Here is a 19,694-nt window from a genome sequence, read left to right on the forward strand (position 1 = left end):
AAATATAAATTCATTTTGTTCAAAAGATTATGCAGTTCTTTATACCCCCCCCTCCACCCATGGAAAGTCCGCTGGTCTAACTCAACATTTTTTGTAAACAACTTACTCTTTTAGCGCCAAGATCGTCATCTGTCCTGTCAAAACAACAGTTCGCTAGACTTCCTTGATTGTGTTGTGTCGCTATTTCGTGACGTCTCGTATTTCTCGGGTCACTATGCATCACAGCGTGTTATCTATTGGAAGCACGGGTGGCCTAGTGTGTTAGCGCGTCGGCCTCTCACCGCTGTGGCTCAGGTTCGAATCCTGGCTCAAACTGGGGATTTTTTCCGGGTTCCTGCCTTGAATCGAATTTGTCACAAGTGAGTTGAAGTTATTCTGCCGTGTTTCCAGTCTTCTCGGATAAGGACACTAAACCGGAGGTCCCGTCTCTTCAAGCTGCACTACATTAACCTGAACCGAAGGGACGTAAAAGAACCACTGGGGACGCAATAAACCCTCTGGCAGTGACCACCCCCAGTGACAGTGCTTACTTACCGAGGAATCGGTCTCCTAGTATTAGCGAAAGCTACCTATAGGAGTAAAGTTCAAAAAAGGAACTTAAACCTCGGACTGCCGTATTCTCTAAATACCGAGATGCAAAAGATAAAAACGCGAAATGGCCACCACTCGTAGATCACTGTTGTTCGCGTGCCAGTTCACGATAGTTGTTTATGCCCTCTTTGCATCCGTCGCTCCGTGCTACGGTGAAAGTGAAGTTTTCCTTAATGATTTTCTCACACCATACCACCACTCACAGAGACGTAGCAAGCGTTCTCTTCGCTACATCCGAGATTGTCAACCAGTGCAGTTTGGTAATGTCACTCATGAAGAATTCCCTTCATCAAAGGTCTTCCCCGCTGGTAAACCATTCGTCCAAATCAAAAATTTCTTCTACGAGTTCGAAGATGGCTCGAGAAAGGCCGATGTCCAAGGGCATGTAAGTGTGGTCGAAAACCCTTTGAACACATTCTCTATCCTGGAGCCTGGCGAGGTCGGTGGCTGCGGCAAATCTGTAAGATCGTCAGTCGCCAACAGCAGTCGACAGAAAAAGTGTCATGTCGCCTCCAATGCGGGGTTTTTCAAAACAAAGAATGGGAATTGCTTGGGGAACATTGTCAGCAATGGCAAGCTTGTTATGGACGCTGATGGAGTCCAAAATGCGAATTTCGGCATTCGCAAAGATGGTACCATCGTAACTGGGTATTTGTCTGAGAACACGGTACTAGACCAGGAAAACCCTTTTGTCCAGCTAGTGACTGGTGTAATCTGGCTGGTCCGTAATGGTGAGGTTTACGTCAATGCCAGCAAGAAGGCTGAATGTGAGGATCTTCAGGAAAGTGGAAGTGTTGATTTGTTTGTCAATGTGTTGGCTGCCAGGACGGCAATTGGTCATGATGCCCAGGGCAGGGTGGTGATTGTCCAGGTAGACGGAAAGACACTACAAAGAGGGTGCGTACTTAGTATTAGATTGTGAAGGTGATAAAAGTGCTATGAATATTAGATCATGATGATGATGATGTTCTCATGGTGATGGTGATATGATAATGATGATATTGTCATGGTGACCCAATGGCTGTGGTTATGGTTAAGGCGAGGATAATGGTGTTAATAATTGTTAAACTAATTCTGCAGGTGATAATGATAATGAAAAAATTATATTATTTTCATGGTGATGGTTATAGTTAAGATGATGATAATGCAGATGTTGAAAAACAATGATGGTGATGATATCAGTTATATTGATAGTTTTGATGTCAATAACAAATAACAATGATAAAAGTGCTGATGAGAATACTAATTGTGTTGATGATAATATGACACAATGACAAAAAATAACAGTGATGTTGAGAACGCCCCTACCCTCGTAGCTTCGTATTTCGGTGCAAATATTTGATGCCTGCTGTTTGTCTAGGATGGATCTGTACTCATTTGCTGAACTACTCATCAAGTATGGCCTGGTGAATGCCATCAATCTCGATGGAGGAGGCTCAACCACCATGGTAGTAAACGGCTCTGTGGTCAATTATCCAAGTGATAAATGGTGGGTTTCAATTACTAACCGGAATGATATCAAATTTTGGAATAAGTGCCCCCTCCCAAATAAACACCCCTTCCCCTCCCCCTAAAAAAGATCCCAACAAAAGCACCACTTCATGGTTTTAAAATAGATTCTTAGATTTCTTTTTTTATTTCATTTACCTCCCATTGACATCCTCACATTACAACACAGTCTACTTATTATCCCTTTAACTTCTTAATACCTATGTGCACAAACTTTTGTTTTCAGTCGATTCAAAAGCTGGTATTTTCCGCGAAAATCAAATAAGCGCCTCCTCCACAATAAGCGCCCCCTCTCCAATCAATGCCCCTTCCCCAATAAGTGCCCCCTCCCCAATAAGCGCCCCCTCTTCAATAAGCAACCCCTCTCCAATAAGCAACCGCTCTCCAATAATCGCCCCCTCTCCAATAAGCAACCCCTCTCCAATAAGCAACCCCTCTCCAATAAGCAACCCCTCTCCAATAAGCAACCGCTCTCCAATAATCGCCCCCTCTCCAATAAGCAACCCCTCTCCAATAAGCAACCCCTCTCCAATAAGCAACCCCTCTCCAATAAGCAACCCCTCTCCAATAAGCAACCGCTCTCCAATAAGCAACCCCTCTCAAATAAGCAACCCCTCTCCAATAAGCAACCCCTCTCCAATAAGCGCCCCTCTCCAATAAGCAACCCCTCTCCAATAAGCAACCCCTCTCCAATAAGCAACCCCTCTCCAATAAGCAACCCCTCTCCTATAAGCAACCGCTCTCCAATAAGCAACCCCTCTCCAATAAGCAACCCCTCTCCAATAAGGGCCCCCTCTCCAATGAGCTCCCACTCTCCAATAAGCAACCCCTCTCCAATAAGCAACCCCTCTCCAATAAGCAACTGCTCTCCGATAAGCAACCCCTCTCCAATAAGCAACCCCTCTCTAATAAGCAACCCCTCTCCGATAAGCAACCCCTCTCCAATAAGCAACCCCTCTCCAATAAGCAACCCCTCTCCAATAAGCAACCCCTCTCCAATAAGCAACCGCTCTCCAATAAGCAACCCCTCTCCAATAAGTATATTAGAATCATTACAGTAAGTGCAAACTACCAGGAGTTAAATGTCCAAGATTCAGTATAATTCATCATAAATTTTATTCAATCAATTGATTTTTCAGCGGGGACTTCATATGTGCGAGAGAGGTTTCCACCATTGCCTGTTTCCATGCCCCAGACTGTGATCCACTGGACTGCAATGGGCGTGGCACATGTCAAATGGGGGAGTGTGTCTGTGACCATCCCTGGACAGGCCCTGGGTGTGACACCCATGAGTGCAGACTAACAAATTGCTCCATGAATGGGGTTTGTACCAAAGGTACAGTTGGCTTTTGATTTTTTAAACCAATATTAAGTAAAGGAGACTGTCCACCTATTCCTAAGTTTACCTTATGGATTTTATCCGTAGAAATGCCATAAACTTTTGTCTTCATCTGATTTTATCTTTAATATTTTTCTTCAGGTTTTCACATGAAATAGAGTGCAATATTTCTGTGTGCATATCTATATGCTATGTATGCCCTTTGTATGTTTGAAACTAATAGACCTATTTTCAAAAAACAAAACTTATAATAAATCTATAAACTGTAATGATTTATCAGACTAATGTTGGTGTGCACTGAGAAACGGTGATATTATTATTATTTTCACACTAGTTGGATGCCAGTGCAATGCGGGATGGACTGGTGAACACTGTTTGCAAGGTGAATTAAAATGTTGTTAACTATAGAATATCTGTGTTGTTGTCATTTCTAGCTTCTAGCTGTGTTGTTTCTAGCTTCTAGCCACGGTGATAAATTTGAAAGCTTATCTCAAGAACCCTATGTTGTTCTAACTTTTAGCCCAAGTGGCGAATTCAAAAGCTTATCTGAAGAACCCTATGCTTTTTCTAGCTTGCCCTGATGGTAAATTCAAAAGCTTTTCTAAAGAATCCTATAATGTTGTTTTTAGCTTGCCCGAGTGGTACATTTGGTGTTAACTGCGCCCAGAAGTGCTTGTGTTATAATGGTGGTAGCTGCGATGTTGTGAGTGGCACCTGCACCTGTCGCCCTGGTTGGATGGGAAGACTCTGCCAACTCTGTATGTAGCACTTATTATGACAGTGTTGAATTCTCATCTATTTAATGTATTTAATGTGTTGAATTCTCATCTATTTAATGTATTTAATGTGTTGAATTCTCATCTATTTAATGTCTTGAATTCTCATCTATTCAATGTATTTAATGTGTTGAATTCTCATCTATTTAATGTGTTGAATTCTCATCTATTTAATGTATTTAATGTGTTGAATTTTCATCTATTTAATGTATTTAATGTGTTGAATTCTCATCTATTTAATGTATTTAATGTGTTGAATTCTCATCTATTTAATGTATTTAATGTGTTGAATTCTCATCTATTTAATGTGTTGAATTCTCATCTATTTAATGTATTTAATGTGTTGAATTCTCATCTATTTAATGTATTTAATGTGTTGAATTCTCATCTATTTAATGTATTTAATGTGTTGAATTCTCATCTATTTAATGTATTTAATGTGTTGAATTCTCATCTATTTAATGGATATAATGTGTTGAATTCTCATCTATTTAATGTATTTAATGTGTTGAATTCTCATCTATTTAATGTATTTAATGTGTTGAATTCTCATCTATTTAATGTCTTGAATTCTCATCTATTTAATGTATTTAATGTGTTGAATTCTCATCTATTTAATGTGTTGAATTCTCATCTATTTAATGTATTTAATGTGTTGAATTCTCATCTATTTAATGTATTTAATGTGTTGAATTCTCATCTATTTAATGTATTTAATGTGTTGAATTCTCATCTATTTAATGTATTTAATGTGTTGAATTCTCATCTATTTAATGTCTTGAATTCTCATCTATTTAATGTATTTAATGTGTTGAATTCTCATCTATTTAATGTGTTGAATTCTCATCTATTTAATGTATTTAATGTGTTGAATTTTCATCTATTTAATGTATTTAATGTGTTGAATTCTCATCTATTTAATGTATTTAATGTGTTGAATTCTCATCTATTTAATGTATTTAATGTGTTGAATTCTCATCTATTTAATGTGTTGAATTCTCATCTATTTAATGTATTTAATGTGTTGAATTCTCATCTATTTAATGTATTTAATGTGTTGAATTCTCATCTATTTAATGTATTTAATGTGTTGAATTCTCATCTATTTAATGTATTTAATGTGTTGAATTCTCATCTATTTAATGGATATAATGTGTTGAATTCTCATCTATTTAATGTATTTAATGTGTTGAATTCTCATCTATTTAATGTATTTAATGTGTTGAATTCTCATCTATTTAATGTCTTGAATTCTCATCTATTTAATGTATTTAATGTGTTGAATTCTCATCTATTTAATGGATATAATGTGTTGAATTCTCATCTATTTAATGTATTTAATGTGTTGAATTCTCATCTATTTAATGTATTTAATGTGTTGAATTCTCATCTATTTAATGTCTTGAATTCTCATCTATTTAATGTATTTAATGTGTTGAATTCTCATCTATTTAATGTGTTGAATTCTCATCTATTTAATGTATTTAATGTGTTGAATTCTCATCTATTTAATGTGTTGAATTCTCATCTATTTAATGTATTTAATGTGTTGAATTCTCATCTATTTAATGTATTTAATGTGTTGAATTCTCATCTATTTAATGTATTTAATGTGTTGAATTCTCATCTATTTAATGGATATAATGTGTTGAATTCTCATCTATTTAATGTATTTAATGTGTTGAATTCTCATCTATTTAATGTATTTAATGTGTTGAATTCTCATCTATTTAATGTATTTAATGTGTTGAATTCTCATCTATTTAATGTATTTAATGTGTTGAATTCTCATCTATTTAATGTATTTAATGTGTTGAATTCTCATCTATTTAATGTGTTGAATTCTCATCTATTTAATGTATTTAATGTGTTGAATTCTCATCTATTTAATGTATTTAATGTGTTGAATTCTCATCTATTTAATGTGTTGAATTCTCATCTATTTAATGTATTTAATGTGTTGAATTCTCATCTATTTAATGTATTTAATGTATTAATGTGTTGAATTATCATCTATTTAATGTATTATATGTCTATTTAATGTATTTAATGTGTTGAATTCTCATCTATTTAATGTATTTAATGTGTTGAATTCTCATCTATTTAATGTATTTAATGTGTTGAATTCTCATCTATTTAATGTATTTAATGTGTTGAATTCTCATCTATTTAATGTATTTAATGTGTTGAATTCTCATCTATTTAATGTATTTAATTGTTGAATTATCATCTATTTAATGTATTTAATGTGTTGAATTATCATCTATTTAATGTATTTAATGTGTTGAATTCTCATCTATTTAATGTATTTAATGTGTTGAATTCTCATCTATTTAATGTATTTAATGTGTTGAATTCTCATCTATTTAATGTATTTAATGTGTTGAATTCTCATCTATTTAATGTATTTAATGTGTTGAATTCTCATCTATTTAATGTATTTAATGTGTTGAATTCTCATCTATTTAATGTGTTGAATTCTCATCTATTTAATGTGTTGAATTCTCATCTATTTAATGTATTTAATGTGTTGAATTCTCATCTATTTAATGGATATAATGTGTTGAATTCTCATCTATTTAATGTATTTAATGTGTTGAATTCTCATCTATTTAATGTATTTAATGTGTTGAATTCTCATCTATTTAATGTCTTGAATTCTCATCTATTTAATGTATTTAATGTGTTGAATTCTCATCTATTTAATGTGTTGAATTCTCATCTATTTAATGTATTTAATGTGTTGAATTTTCATCTATTTAATGTATTTAATGTGTTGAATTCTCATCTATTTAATGTATTTAATGTGTTGAATTCTCATCTATTTAATGTATTTAATGTGTTGAATTCTCATCTATTTAATGTGTTGAATTCTCATCTATTTAATGTATTTAATGTGTTGAATTCTCATCTATTTAATGTATTTAATGTGTTGAATTCTCATCTATTTAATGTATTTAATGTGTTGAATTCTCATCTATTTAATGTGTTGAATTCTCATCTATTTAATGTATTTAATGTGTTGAATTCTCATCTATTTAATGTATTTAATGTATTAATGTGTTGAATTATCATCTATTTAATGTATTATATGTCTATTTAATGTATTTAATGTGTTGAATTCTCATCTATTTAATGTATTTAATGTGTTGAATTCTCATCTATTTAATGTATTTAATGTGTTGAATTCTCATCTATTTAATGTATTTAATGTGTTGAATTCTCATCTATTTAATGTATTTAATGTGTTGAATTCTCATCTATTTAATGTATTTAATTGTTGAATTATCATCTATTTAATGTATTTAATGTGTTGAATTATCATCTATTTAATGTATTTAATGTGTTGAATTCTCATCTATTTAATGTATTTAATGTGTTGAATTATCATCTATTTAATGTATTTAATGTGTTGAATTCTCATCTATTTAATGTATTTAATGTGTTGAATTATCATCTATTTAATGTATTTAATGTGTTGAATTCTCATCTATTTAATGTGTTGAATTCTCATCTATTTAATGTGTTGAATTCTCATCTATTTAATGTATTTAATGTGTTGAATTCTCATCTATTTAATGTGTTGAATTCTCATCTATTTAATGTATTTAATGTGTTGAATTCTCATCTATTTAATGTATTTAATGTGTTGAATTCTCATCTATTATGTATTTAATGTGTTGAATTCTCATCTATTTAATGTATTTAATGTGTTGAATTCTCATCTATTTAATGTATTTAATGTGTTGAATTTTCATCTATTTAATGTATTTAATGTGTTGAATTCTCATCTATTTAATGTATTTAATGTGTTGAATTCTCATCTATTTAATGTATTTAATGTGTTGAGTTCTCATCTATTTAATGTGTTGAATTCTCATCTATTATTAATGTATTTAATGTGTTGAATTCTCATCTATTTAATGTATTTAATGTGTTGAATTCTCATCTATTTAATGTATTTAATGTGTTGAATTCTCATCTATTTAATGTATTTAATGTGTTGAATTCTCATCTATTTAATGTATTTAATGTGTTGAATTCTCATCTATTTAATGTATTTAATGTGTTGAATTCTCATCTATTTAATGTATTTAATGTGTTGAATTCTCATCTATTTAATGTATTTAATGTGTTGAATTCTCATCTATTTAATGTATTTAATGTGTTGAATTCTCATCTATTTAATGTATTTAATGTGTTGAATTCTCATCTATTTAATGTATTTAATGTGTTGAATTCTCATCTATTTAATGTATTTAATGTGTTGAATTCTCATCTATTTAATGGATTTAATGTGTTGAATTCTCATCTATTTAATGTATTTAATGTGTTGAATTCTCATCTATTTAATGGATTTAATGTGTTGAATTATCATCTATTTAATGGATTTAATGTGTTGAATTATCATCTATTTAATTTGCCTGTTTTAAAAGTAAACTGTACTGTACTCCAATCACAGAAAAGACAGACACAAGATTAGTAACCAGAAGAGTTCTATACTTTGAGGTCTTCTGCTTGTGTCTTTCAAAATCATTTAAACGTTTCCATTTGTCGGCACTGATGGTTTCCTCTCATGTCACCTCTCCACAAGGCACTGGCCATTTACAAAGTACCATGTGTTATTCCATTAGCAGTTGGAAATCATTGACAAGAGTTTGTGGAACTCTTAAAAATCGCTATGAAAGTTCAGCTCATTTTTTCATTTTCAGGGATAATCAATTTAAGTAATTCCCCAGTCCATTGACCTTAATGCCGTATATGGTCTGATACATTGATACAGTACTTACAGCAAAGGACCAGTGAGAGATAGAGATCCCATGCAATAAACTTACAGATACAGTAAAAGATTTTGTAAATGAACTCGCGAGAATTGCCACATCTCAACTCCCTTAACCAGCTAGTCCTAGCTTCGTCATGCATTGACAAGGGTTTCTTCTTATTATTTATTATTTTATTTATTTCTTGGTTTCTGTGTTTTGTTTTTTAGCCTGTCCACCAGGACGGTATGGCGCACTGTGTGCAAAGTCGTGTAACTGCAGGGACACTTGCTACTGTGACTCCGTCAGCGGGCTATGCCCTTCCCATCATGCAACAGGATCGGGGCATTTTGCATCAAACCAGACAGAGCAATGTAAGTAGCCAGGACAATAGCAAGAAGCCAGGACAATAGCAAGTAGCCAGAACAATAGCAAGTTGCCAGGACAACAGCAAGTTGCCAGGACAGTAGCAAGTTGCCAGGACAATAGCAAGTAGCCAGGACAATAGCAAGTAGCTATCACAATAGCAAGTAGCCAGGACAATAGCAAGAAGCCAGGACAATAGCAAGTAGCCAGAACAATAGCAAGTTGCCAGGACAACAGCAAGTTGCCAGGACAGTGGCAAGTTGCCAGGACAATAGCAAGTAGCCAGGACAACAGCAAGTAGCTATCACAATAGCAAGTAGCCAGGACAATAGCAAGTAGCCAGGACAATAGCAAGTAGCCAGGACAATAGCAAGTAGCCAGGACAATAGCAAGTAGCCAGGACAATAGCAAGTAGCCAGGACAATAGCAAGTAGCCAGGACGACAGCAAGTTGCCAGGACAATAGCAAGTAGCCAGGACAATAGCAAGTAGCTAGGACAATAGTGTCTTTCAAAATTATTTGGTGGAGCATACATACCTCCATTGCCCCTCCCTTTGATCTGGCCCTGTTTTTTTTTTTTTTCAGGTTAAAGGCAGGTTTAAGAACTATATATGAGACTGTCTCATCCAAATTTTCCTTCATACCTTTTTTTACCTCTTTTTATTACAAGGGATGGCATGCCTTGAATCGACAAGAGAAGCCCCATATAATCAGGCTAAAGAAGAAGCGGAGGAGAAATACAGGTGTGCGTTGTCCTGCAAATCCTATTTACGTGCCTGTTTAAAACCCCCAGCAAAACTATAAATTTTCTCACGTACCCTTGTATTGTTATATTGCAGGATCCTGTTTCCCTGGTTCATCGTGATGGCGTGCGTATGTGCGCTGTGTATTATCGCAATCTCTGTCCTTGTATATCTGGTGTGCAAAGCAAGAAAACGAGGAAATGGAAGCCACGAGAGATATACTCTTACCAGTAGAGAAGAAGAACTGACATAAACGTACCTTGACCACCCTGACATTGTGAAAATGGGCGTTGTACTTTTTTTTAATAGCGTACACGAGGTCGTGGCAGTATCCCCTGTAGCTGACTTTGTACAGTCTAGATTCATAAAAAAGCAATTCACCTTGCGACAGCGGTGTAGCCAGGTTTTGCTGGGGGGGGGGGGGGGGGTGGCTTCATACGGAAACGTTCTATAATATTTGGCGATTCTTCAATATGCAAAGACCTCTTTGGGACCCTAATCCCTAGCCTGCTAGATAGGTAGAAATATTGTAGAAAAAAGCAGAATTTTGTGTGTGTTGGTTATTATCTTTTTATGAAATCGTCCATCTAATGGGCTTAATCATTCTCAAAAATAAAATTTGTGCAAAAAGAGATATTTGTTATATCAGAAAAATGTTTGCTCCCCACACTTTCCCCTGCTTTTTAGGCCTCTGCTGGGCTGGCAAATATTTATAAAAGAGGGCTCTGCTAGCAAGGAAGCCGCAGCTTATAAAGAAAGTCGAATCGTTACGATGAAATACGATGCCTTTCTTGCAAGAACGCCAAAAAAAACTATTAAGTTTCTATTTACTCTTAATTTTGCGCGTCTTCTTCTTTAACAGATACGTCCCCCCTATTTTAAGCTTTTTACAGACCGGTATCCAAGCTTTCCAACAGTGCTTTGCGATTCCATCCCTTATCCCTTTTTGCTGTGCTAAGGCGAGCTCAAGTATGTTTGCTTGTATTTTTCATCAATACAGCTATGAGCATATTGGGAGAGTGCATTAGGACATTATTGATTCTATTGGGACATAATTGAGTCCTGTGCTTATGGATATTTGCAAGTAAAGGTGGTTTCATAGTGATTTTTCTTGTTTGGCTTTGCCTGGATAAGAAAATAATTTTCTATTCCAAAATATTTGGCTTTATTTAGCTTTGGGGTGAAAAAAAAGGTCATTGGCCTGGGATCGAACCCCGGCCTTAAGGACAAAACGGAAACCATACATTCGGATTACCCAATCGGTATGGCAGCACAAGGCTTTTACGGAAGGCTGTAAAAGAGCCCGAAGACCCCAAGCACCGATATTTCCGGCGAATATGCTGTACAACACTCTTGCAAGGTATCCCGCCAACCCGTGCATTAATGGGGAGGCATTAACCAGGATCCCAGGCCTGTAATACGGTTACGCCACGCACAGCTCGCTAAGAAATTGGATAAAAAAAGAAACAGGTCTATTTGGGCAGGACATCAAAATAGCGAAGAAGACAAAAGACGTTGTTTTGGGAATAGTTGTTTTTTTATCATTTGAAATGCACAAAATAAATAGAAATAAGTTAAGTGCGATTTAGCGATTCTCATTTTCCTTATGGTTTAACATTATTAACCCAATGACCGGCTTAAATATCGATTAGCAAAAAATTGTGATACTAACTTCGCTGACTAAGTTTATCTGTATTTCACTTTGAAAGGCATTAAAAAAAAATCAAAATAAGGGGGGATCTGTTTGTGGGTGTTATTTTTTTTTTGGAGAATTCTGTTTAAAATGGCCAAGGGTCAATCTGACTTATTATTATTATTATTATTATTATTATTATTATTATTATTATTATTATTATTATTATTATTATAATCATTATTATTATCATTATTATTATTATTATTATTATTACTACTATTATTATTATTATTATTATCATCATTATTATTATTACTACTATTATTATTATTATTATTATCATCATTATTATTATTATTATTTTTATTATTATTATTATTATTATTATTATTATTATTATTATTATTATTATTATTATTATAATCATTATTATAATCATTATTATTATTATTATTATTATTATTATTATTATTATTATTATTATTATTATTATTATTATTATTATTATTATTATTATTATTATTAGTTTTTTTTTTTTTACTGAAAAGGCAATAAATCTTGGGAACGGCTTTTTTTCATCCACGATGCCGAAAAAAAAGTCAGACATCGGTGGACCTTACTCAGCCTTTAACAACGAGTTGTCTACTTCACTCTTGGTTGACAGATTTGTCTGAAAAGAGTCTAAGGATGCTGCGTACAGTTGTATTGGTGTTAAAAATATTCAGCTTTAAAACAGATCCAGCCATTATTGGAATAATACATCTAGACAGCTAGTGTTGGGTACAGGCCCATGATCCCCTCAAAAACACGCACCAACTGATATGATATCTGAGACTTTTGCCCAAAATGGGAATTTGTCAAATCATCTTTCCAGATGAATCAAATGACTATATATACTTCTAAATTAAAAGATGGACCCAGTTAAAGATGTTGGTTTTGCAGTCTTTTATTCAATATATCATGCGATGTAGTTTGAGTGCAAATATATAGATTTTTTTTTTCTTTTCATTTACAGTTCTATGTACAGTGTGACCATAGCTTTGATTAAAATTATTCTAAATTATTTTTTACCTACTAACAGGAAAGTAATCTGACTGCAAAACACTCACTGCAGGGCATTTGATTTTATGCATTTCATTCATGTGGCTGTGGGGTTGACAAATTAGCATCTAGAGAGGGGCCACACCCAATTTGGAATCATTCATTCGTTTATTTATTAATTTCTATGCAATATTTAAGCAGGCGAGTCTAATTCAGCAAAATTATTAAATTCCTGTTAAAAAGCTGTTACTAGAAATGGGCAACATGACAAGGTAATGAGAATTCTGATATTAAACAATAGATAAATAGCATGATTTTCAATCCGTGTTTTCATGGTGTAGTTTGAAAAATGGTGAAAATGATCTACCTTTTTTGAGGGAGAACTAAACAAGACTTTGTTTAACCTCAAGATGAACGTGCATTAAGAAGATTATGAACGCAAGAAGCCCGCCTCCCCCCTCGTCGGCAAAATAATTTTTAATCTTGGGATAGCACTTAGAAACCACATGTCACTTAGAAACCACATGTCTTAGAAACCACAAAATGCTACGAAGCACGTCGGACATTCACGTGCTAATGAATAAAAAGCGTTACGGTACACTTCGCGTATCATATGTGAAGTACCTCACTACCCTCATAAACTATCCGCTGGCCATTGTACCGCTGTACGCATATAAACAAACACATCAAACGAACAGTTGGCCTATGTCACAAGATGCGTAACAAAAGGTGCTTTTAATGTCTAGCTAAACGATGAGAGGGCAAAATGATCACCCCTTTCTATGTATTATCGTTTATTCTAATTGTTTTATTATCAACGGTGATTTGTGTTAACGGCGAAAGTGAATTATTCCCGGATGACTTGCTTTCCCCGTATCACCAATCAAGACAACGTACAAGGCGTTCTCTTCGCTATATTCGCGATTGCCAGCCAGTTCATTTCGGAAACTTGACTCATGAGGAATACGCCTCCTCTACGACTCTACCGTCTGGTCGACCATTCGTCCAAATCAAGAATATCTTCTACGAGTACGATGTTGGTTTTAGCAAAAAAGAAGTTCATGGCCATGTAAGCGTGGCGGAAAACCCTCTCAGGACTTTCTCTATTTTGGAGCCCGTCGAGAATGGAGGCTGTAACAAGTCGCTAAGAGCGACAGTAGCCGAGAGCAGTCGACAAAGGAAGTGTTATGTTGCCTCCAATGCGGGTTATTTCAGAACCAAGAATGGGAATTGCTTGGGGAATATCGTCAGTAATGGGAATTTAGTCATTGACGCGGATGGCATTCAAAATGTGAATTTCGGTATTCGGAAAGACGGTAGCATAGTTACTGGGTACTTATCAGAAGAAATGGTACTAGACCAGGAAAACCCTTTTGTCCAGCTGGTGACTGGTGTTGTGTGGCTAGTGCGGAATGGCCAGACCTATGTTGATGTGAGTAAGAAGGCGGAGTGTGAGGACCTAGAGGAGACAGGGACTGTGGATCAGTTTGTGAATGTGTTGTCGGCAAGGACTGCTATTGGTCATGACGCGCAAGGCAGGGTGGTCATTGTCCATGTAGATGGCCGGACATCACATAGAGGGTAAGCGGCTCAGAGGGTTCCCAACAAATGTGTGGTTAAATTTTTAGTAAGGTTTTTGGTTAAGGAATCTCAATTGCATGGGGGCTTGGGCCCGTGACTCCAACTGGCAATGGGGGCTGTAATGCTTATAAAGAAAGCTGTGACACTTTCACAGGCCAGTGGGACCTGAAATCACAATCGTTATATAATCTAGACTACCCTTTTTTTGTGATGAAGGGCTAACACTTGAAACGTCAGCGCAACCACTCTGTTTCACAGAGGCTTTTAACATACCATTTCAGTATACCAGTTGATTCATATCTCGTTTACAGAATTCAGGGTCACATAAAAACTTTTTTGCCTTTCAATTGTATTTATTGCTTCGTTCTATAGAAATCAAGGTGTGAAGTCCCTATATTCTGTAGTTGCCCCTATCCAGCATATCATTATAGAGACATAAATCCTTATCTGGTGTTTTAGGATGAATTTGTACACATTTGCCAAACTGCTGTTAAAGTATGGCCTGGTGAATGCTATTAATCTTGACGGAGGCGGCTCAACAACGATAGTGGTGAATGGTACCGTGGTGAACTACCCTAGTGATGGATGGTGAGCATCTAGCATAATAAATCCCAAGTATATAGTTATTTTTTCACCAATTTTGTGACCATATCCTTTTTTATTATTACTGTTGCCCCCCCAAAATGTGAATTTTCCTAGTGATGAATGCATGAGATTTCCCACTGGGGAAACAATAAACCCTCTGGCAGAGACCAGTGATAGTGCTTAAAATACACTCAAGGGGTTCTTGATATAAAGCCAACAGCTTCATATACAGCCTGTAGCTCTGTTGTGCCTTCTGCACGTCCAGTATAACTGGTGGAAAATAATTAAATAAATAAATAAATAATAATCTCAAGTGTTACCTTTATTTACTGTATATTGCAAGAAATGTTTTTGTATTTGCTTTAATTATTAATTGTTTTACTTATATTATGAATGTAATCCAAAGAAGTATGCTTTTGGAATTGTTTTGGCTTGGAGCTTTGATCATGTATTGCTATTTTATAATCATGATTGCATTTTAAAATTTTTTTAAGTGGTGACTTCATCTGTGCGAGAGAGGTTTCCACCATTGCCTGTTTCCACACCCCAGACTGTGATCCGCTGGACTGTAATGGGCGTGGCACATGTCAGATGGGGGAGTGTGTCTGTGACCATCCCTGGACAGGCCCTGGGTGTGGCACCCTTGAGTGCAAACTAACAAATTGCTCCATGAATGGAGTTTGTACTAAAGGTAGGTCAGTGTTTATAAAATATTTATTATAAAGATAATCAGAGTATGTCATGGTCAATGTATGAAGAAGAAAATGGTAAACTGTTGTCGCGCCTTATGCTGTATTCACACCAAAAACCATTGTTTAGTTAAACAAGGTTTTTCTTTGCCTGATATCTTGCCAAGTTTCTCATTGTGTTCAATTCTTACTAGTGTGTAACATGTACAGCACAGTCTATTCAGTTTTATTCTTGGTTCTGTCCACTCTTGGAAGATTGAGATTTAAACCAGAATTAAACCACCTTAAAACTGGTTTAAGTGCTGGTGTAAATGCGGTATAAGAAGCTTCTACATTAGCCATTATACTTGAAGTATTCTGCTCAATTTAAAGTAAAAGGGAAGCAATGTGTAATAATGGAATGCAATTGTTTTTTTCCCTACAGATGGTTGTTTGTGCAACACAGGTTGGATGGGAAGAGATTGTTCTAAAGGTGCCCACAGTTTGCTTTCATGTTTAAATCTCCCTTATCCTTTTCTTCACTCTAAAACACAGAGGTGCCAAATCCACTGGCACTGACTTCAGGACATTTAACCTTAAATAACATGTCTCAGTAACAGAAGACAATTTTATTTCTATTCTTGCATCTTGGGTAAAGATTCTGGAATGTTATTTTCAGTGGATTCAGGCTGCTGAACTAGGTATCTTAGATTCTTAGATTTTGCAATGCTGGCACTGTATTCAGTGATTTTAACTTTGCTCTTATCTTCTGATCCGTTTAAATTTAAGTAAGTGTTCATTATTTAATACCTTGAGGGGGGGGGGGGGGGGGAGGGAAGATATTGGGGAGCCAATATCTCTCCTACAGTATGTTGTTTCTAGCTTGCCCTGGTGTTAATCCATTTTAAAGCTTATCTTAAGAACCCCATTTTGTTTCTTGCTTGCCCTGGTGTTAGGGAAAGCTCATTTATTATCCCGAAAGGGGGGGAGGGGAGGCATGAGGTTTTTGATAAAAGTAAGGGATAAAATAAGTTGACCCCCCTTCAGTGTAAACAAAAAACATGCCCCCCCTTACGCTTCCCCCATATTTTTGGTGCCCCCCCTCCCTCCCGAAAACTGAAGAAAGAAGGAGCAAAGGACTAAGGAACGGCTATGACTCAAGCAAGAGATTAGCTGCAAGCTTTGACAGAAAGTGGAGGGGAAGGAATTGGATGAAAACATCATCAGAAAAAGAAAAAGTGATGTACTCAATTTCTCAATGATGTGACTAACTCCAGGTTGCAACGTGATTATGGTTGATGCTATAGATGACGTAAAAGAAGCAAAAAAGGCTTTTCGATCTTCTCCTTCCAAAAAAAACGCAGCATGAGAAAATATAAAAGAAAGAGAGCGAGGAAGACAGCGAATCAGATATGAGTGAGGATTTTGATGACGGAGAATGAGCGCTTATAGCATTAAAACAGGGTCTGGATTTCCATAATTTGTTGGTAGTCGGTAAGAATTATCGCTCTTTGTTGGTAGTCGGTCTTGTACCAAATTTCATGGATTAATAAATAATAACATATTGATAATAAATTAATTATGGATTAATAATTGACTAAAGAGTTGATGCAACAGGAAATACATAGTGCAGATTCTGAAATGGCCGAAAGTAGATTGACGATGAAAGTAAATAGTAAAAATACCAGAAATGATAAAATGTCCGTAGTCAGCAAATATTTTTTTTGTCGCTAGTCACTAGTTATATTCATGTTTTGTTGGTAGTCAGTTACTTTGTAAGCCGTTTGTCACTAGTCGGTTTTGTTTATATTTTAGATATTGACTATAAGCACTTTATAACATTATCTAGCGGAAACCATTAAAAGATGTATTTAGGGTGTATACAGGTTTGCGTTGCATAGATAAAATGTGGCTTAAAACGTATCCTTGACTCCTGGACTGTGATTGCCAAATAATTGCCACCAAACCGAAACGAGTTGAACCTAGAAGTCTGATTTGACACGTCAAATTATATAGTAGAGACAACACCCAAAGAAATCAGTGACCCCCCTTATAAAACCCAAATACTTCCGACCCACCCCCCTTTTAGACCTCCGCAATTTCTCTAGCCCCCCCCCCCACCCCACCCCCGCCCCGCGCAGTATCCTCACTCCCTCCTCGGGATAATAAAAGAGCTTTCCCTTAGTCCATTTCAAAGCTTATATCAAGAACCCTATATTGTTTATAGCTTGCCCTGGTGGGACGTTTGGTGTTAACTGTACCCAGAAGTGCTTGTGTTATAATGGTGGTAGCTGCGATGTTGTGAGTGGCACCTGCTCCTGTCCCCCTGGTTGGATGGGAAGACTCTGCCAACTCTGTAAGTGCCTTGTATGCACTCTTACTTCTGTTTTACATTTTTACACATAAAGAAAGCCTTTCTTCTAAAAGGTGTGGTTATTACATGTTTTTCTCTTGTTGAGAGTAATAAGGAGGAGATTAACAAAGAAACACAAGGGTATATTCAACATTGATACAAGTATTGTATAGAACCCATTTCTTTGTGTCTTTTTTTAAAGGTTAACATTTTCTCCCCTAAATTATATCATTCAGTCTTTATTGTTATTGTTTTATCAGCTTGTCCGCCAGGAAGGCATGGGGCGTCGTGCCTGATGTCATGTGACTGCAATAATACCTGCTATTGTGACCCTGTGACTGGGTTATGCCCTTCCCAGGATGCACCTGGGTCAGACCATTTGTTATTAAACCAGACAACTCAATGTAAGTTGAAAGAATTGCTTCACTTGTTTTGGTGTTGATAGTTGTTTTGCTTTTATCGTCATTATCATCCTCAACCTCAGCCAATAAGCCCATACAATCTTTCACTGCATGTACTACTTCACTTCACTTTGTGGAAGTGCTTGTTAAAATAAGCGGTCGGGATACCTGTCAAGATTGGCTCCCTTTTAGAATCTTAAGTTTAATGACATGTTTCCTTCTCCATAGGGCAATCTTGCTTAGATGCATTTAGAGAAGACACAACAAAGGCATCTGGTTACGACTTTATGGCACGGGAGGCGGTCAAATCGGAATACAGGTAAGCGATAAAGGTAGCATGTTTGACCCATATTCAGAACCATGACAGTGTAGTGTGATTTGTTAGAGGGGGTTTGCTTCCCACATGTGTTATCCATGAACACACAACACTAATTGCAGTTGGTCCCTTGCTGTAAGCTTGGAAACCCAACACTGGTCATTTCTCTTTTAATGGCCAGGAATCAATTGACTGGAATATCAGACATGCTGATGCATACACCTTTGATTAGAGCTGGGCTCATTGTAAAACTGAACGATATTGTTATATTTAAAAACTGCTATTTTTCTATGTAGTCATAAAAATTGGTATGGCTGTTGTGGTTGATGAAACTGCCCTCTTGCTGCATTTTCAATTGTGATGACTTTCCTAAGCTATTTTGATTTTTTTTCAGGACTTTGTTTACATGGTTTGTTGGTGTCATAAGCCTGTGTGGGGCTAGCATTCTTGCAAACTGCATACTAATCTACATGCAGTGCGACAAGTCTACGAAAAATAAGCGTAGAAGATACAAAACTAGAAAGGCAGAGGAGGAGGAATTTATTTTTATGTTAGATGAAGAGTTATGATGTCTTTCATGAAATTTCACATTGTCAAAAACATGTCAAATGTGACAGTCTTGTTTTGGAATAATTCTTATAGCAAACAAAATGCAGAATTCATAAGGACTTACTACAGTAGAAATGTTATTTAAATTATATCTTAACTATCATCCTGGTGAATATCCTCAAATCTGCAGAAATTAATATATTATCTCCTGATGTACTTATCCAATTGAGTGACTTTAAACCCATCCATCTGTGTGTAGTTAGTCATTATTTAATATCATTTTCAATAAAGAGAATTAAAGAAACATTTATCTTTATCACTTGTCCTGTGTAGTTATTTTAATTTGGAACTAAAATACTACAATACATGACCTCAGAGATCTTTCTCATACCTGATGATTTTAATGGGTCTTAGGTCCGATTCACTTGTCACACTCCTGCCGTGCCGAATCTAATTGTCTATTTGTATCGACACAAATAC

At 35.6% G+C, this 19,694-nt stretch overlaps 2 protein-coding genes across 2 annotated transcripts; both read left to right on the forward strand.

Moving 5' to 3' along the window:
- The first annotated feature begins 91 nt into the window (after positions 1-91).
- LOC5508554 (N-acetylglucosamine-1-phosphodiester alpha-N-acetylglucosaminidase) lies at positions 92-10,716 on the forward strand. The gene is made up of 9 exons (XM_048720873.1): positions 92-239; positions 592-1,488; positions 1,952-2,080; positions 3,240-3,436; positions 3,774-3,821; positions 4,069-4,197; positions 9,206-9,349; positions 10,012-10,084; positions 10,181-10,716. The coding sequence occupies exons 2-9, from the start codon at positions 656-658 to the stop codon at positions 10,335-10,337; spliced, it is 1,710 nt and encodes a 569-aa protein (XP_048576830.1). The 5' UTR covers positions 92-239; positions 592-655; the 3' UTR covers positions 10,338-10,716.
- Positions 10,717-13,424: 2,708 nt separating this feature from the next.
- LOC5508574 (N-acetylglucosamine-1-phosphodiester alpha-N-acetylglucosaminidase) lies at positions 13,425-19,530 on the forward strand. The gene is made up of 8 exons (XM_001629070.3): positions 13,425-14,342; positions 14,802-14,930; positions 15,422-15,618; positions 16,041-16,088; positions 17,823-17,951; positions 18,209-18,352; positions 18,578-18,668; positions 19,060-19,530. Exons 1-8 carry the CDS (start codon positions 13,528-13,530, stop codon positions 19,232-19,234), a joined length of 1,728 nt encoding a protein of 575 aa, XP_001629120.3. The 5' UTR covers positions 13,425-13,527; the 3' UTR covers positions 19,235-19,530.
- Positions 19,531-19,694: the final 164 nt, after the last annotated feature.

This window comes from Nematostella vectensis, chromosome 13, assembly GCF_932526225.1.
Source record: "Nematostella vectensis chromosome 13, jaNemVect1.1, whole genome shotgun sequence".
NCBI classification, from domain to species: domain Eukaryota; kingdom Metazoa; phylum Cnidaria; class Anthozoa; order Actiniaria; family Edwardsiidae; genus Nematostella; species Nematostella vectensis.

Bases quoted from the DNA above. Each gene is read 5' to 3' on its own strand.
- LOC5508554 (XM_048720873.1), top strand. From the start codon at position 656: ATGGCCACCACTCGTAGATCACTGTTGTTCGCGTGCCAGTTCACGATA. The intron at 3,822-4,068 runs GTGAATTAAAAT...TGTTGTTTTTAG, and splicing joins TGGTGAACACTGTTTGCAAG to CTTGCCCGAGTGGTACATTT. The intron at 9,350-10,011 runs GTAAGTAGCCAG...TTTTATTACAAG, and splicing joins ATCAAACCAGACAGAGCAAT to GGATGGCATGCCTTGAATCG.
- LOC5508574 (XM_001629070.3), top strand. From the start codon at position 13,528: ATGATCACCCCTTTCTATGTATTATCGTTTATTCTAATTGTTTTATTA. The intron at 17,952-18,208 runs GTAAGTGCCTTG...TTGTTTTATCAG, and splicing joins GGGAAGACTCTGCCAACTCT to CTTGTCCGCCAGGAAGGCAT. The intron at 18,669-19,059 runs GTAAGCGATAAA...ATTTTTTTTCAG, and splicing joins GCGGTCAAATCGGAATACAG to GACTTTGTTTACATGGTTTG.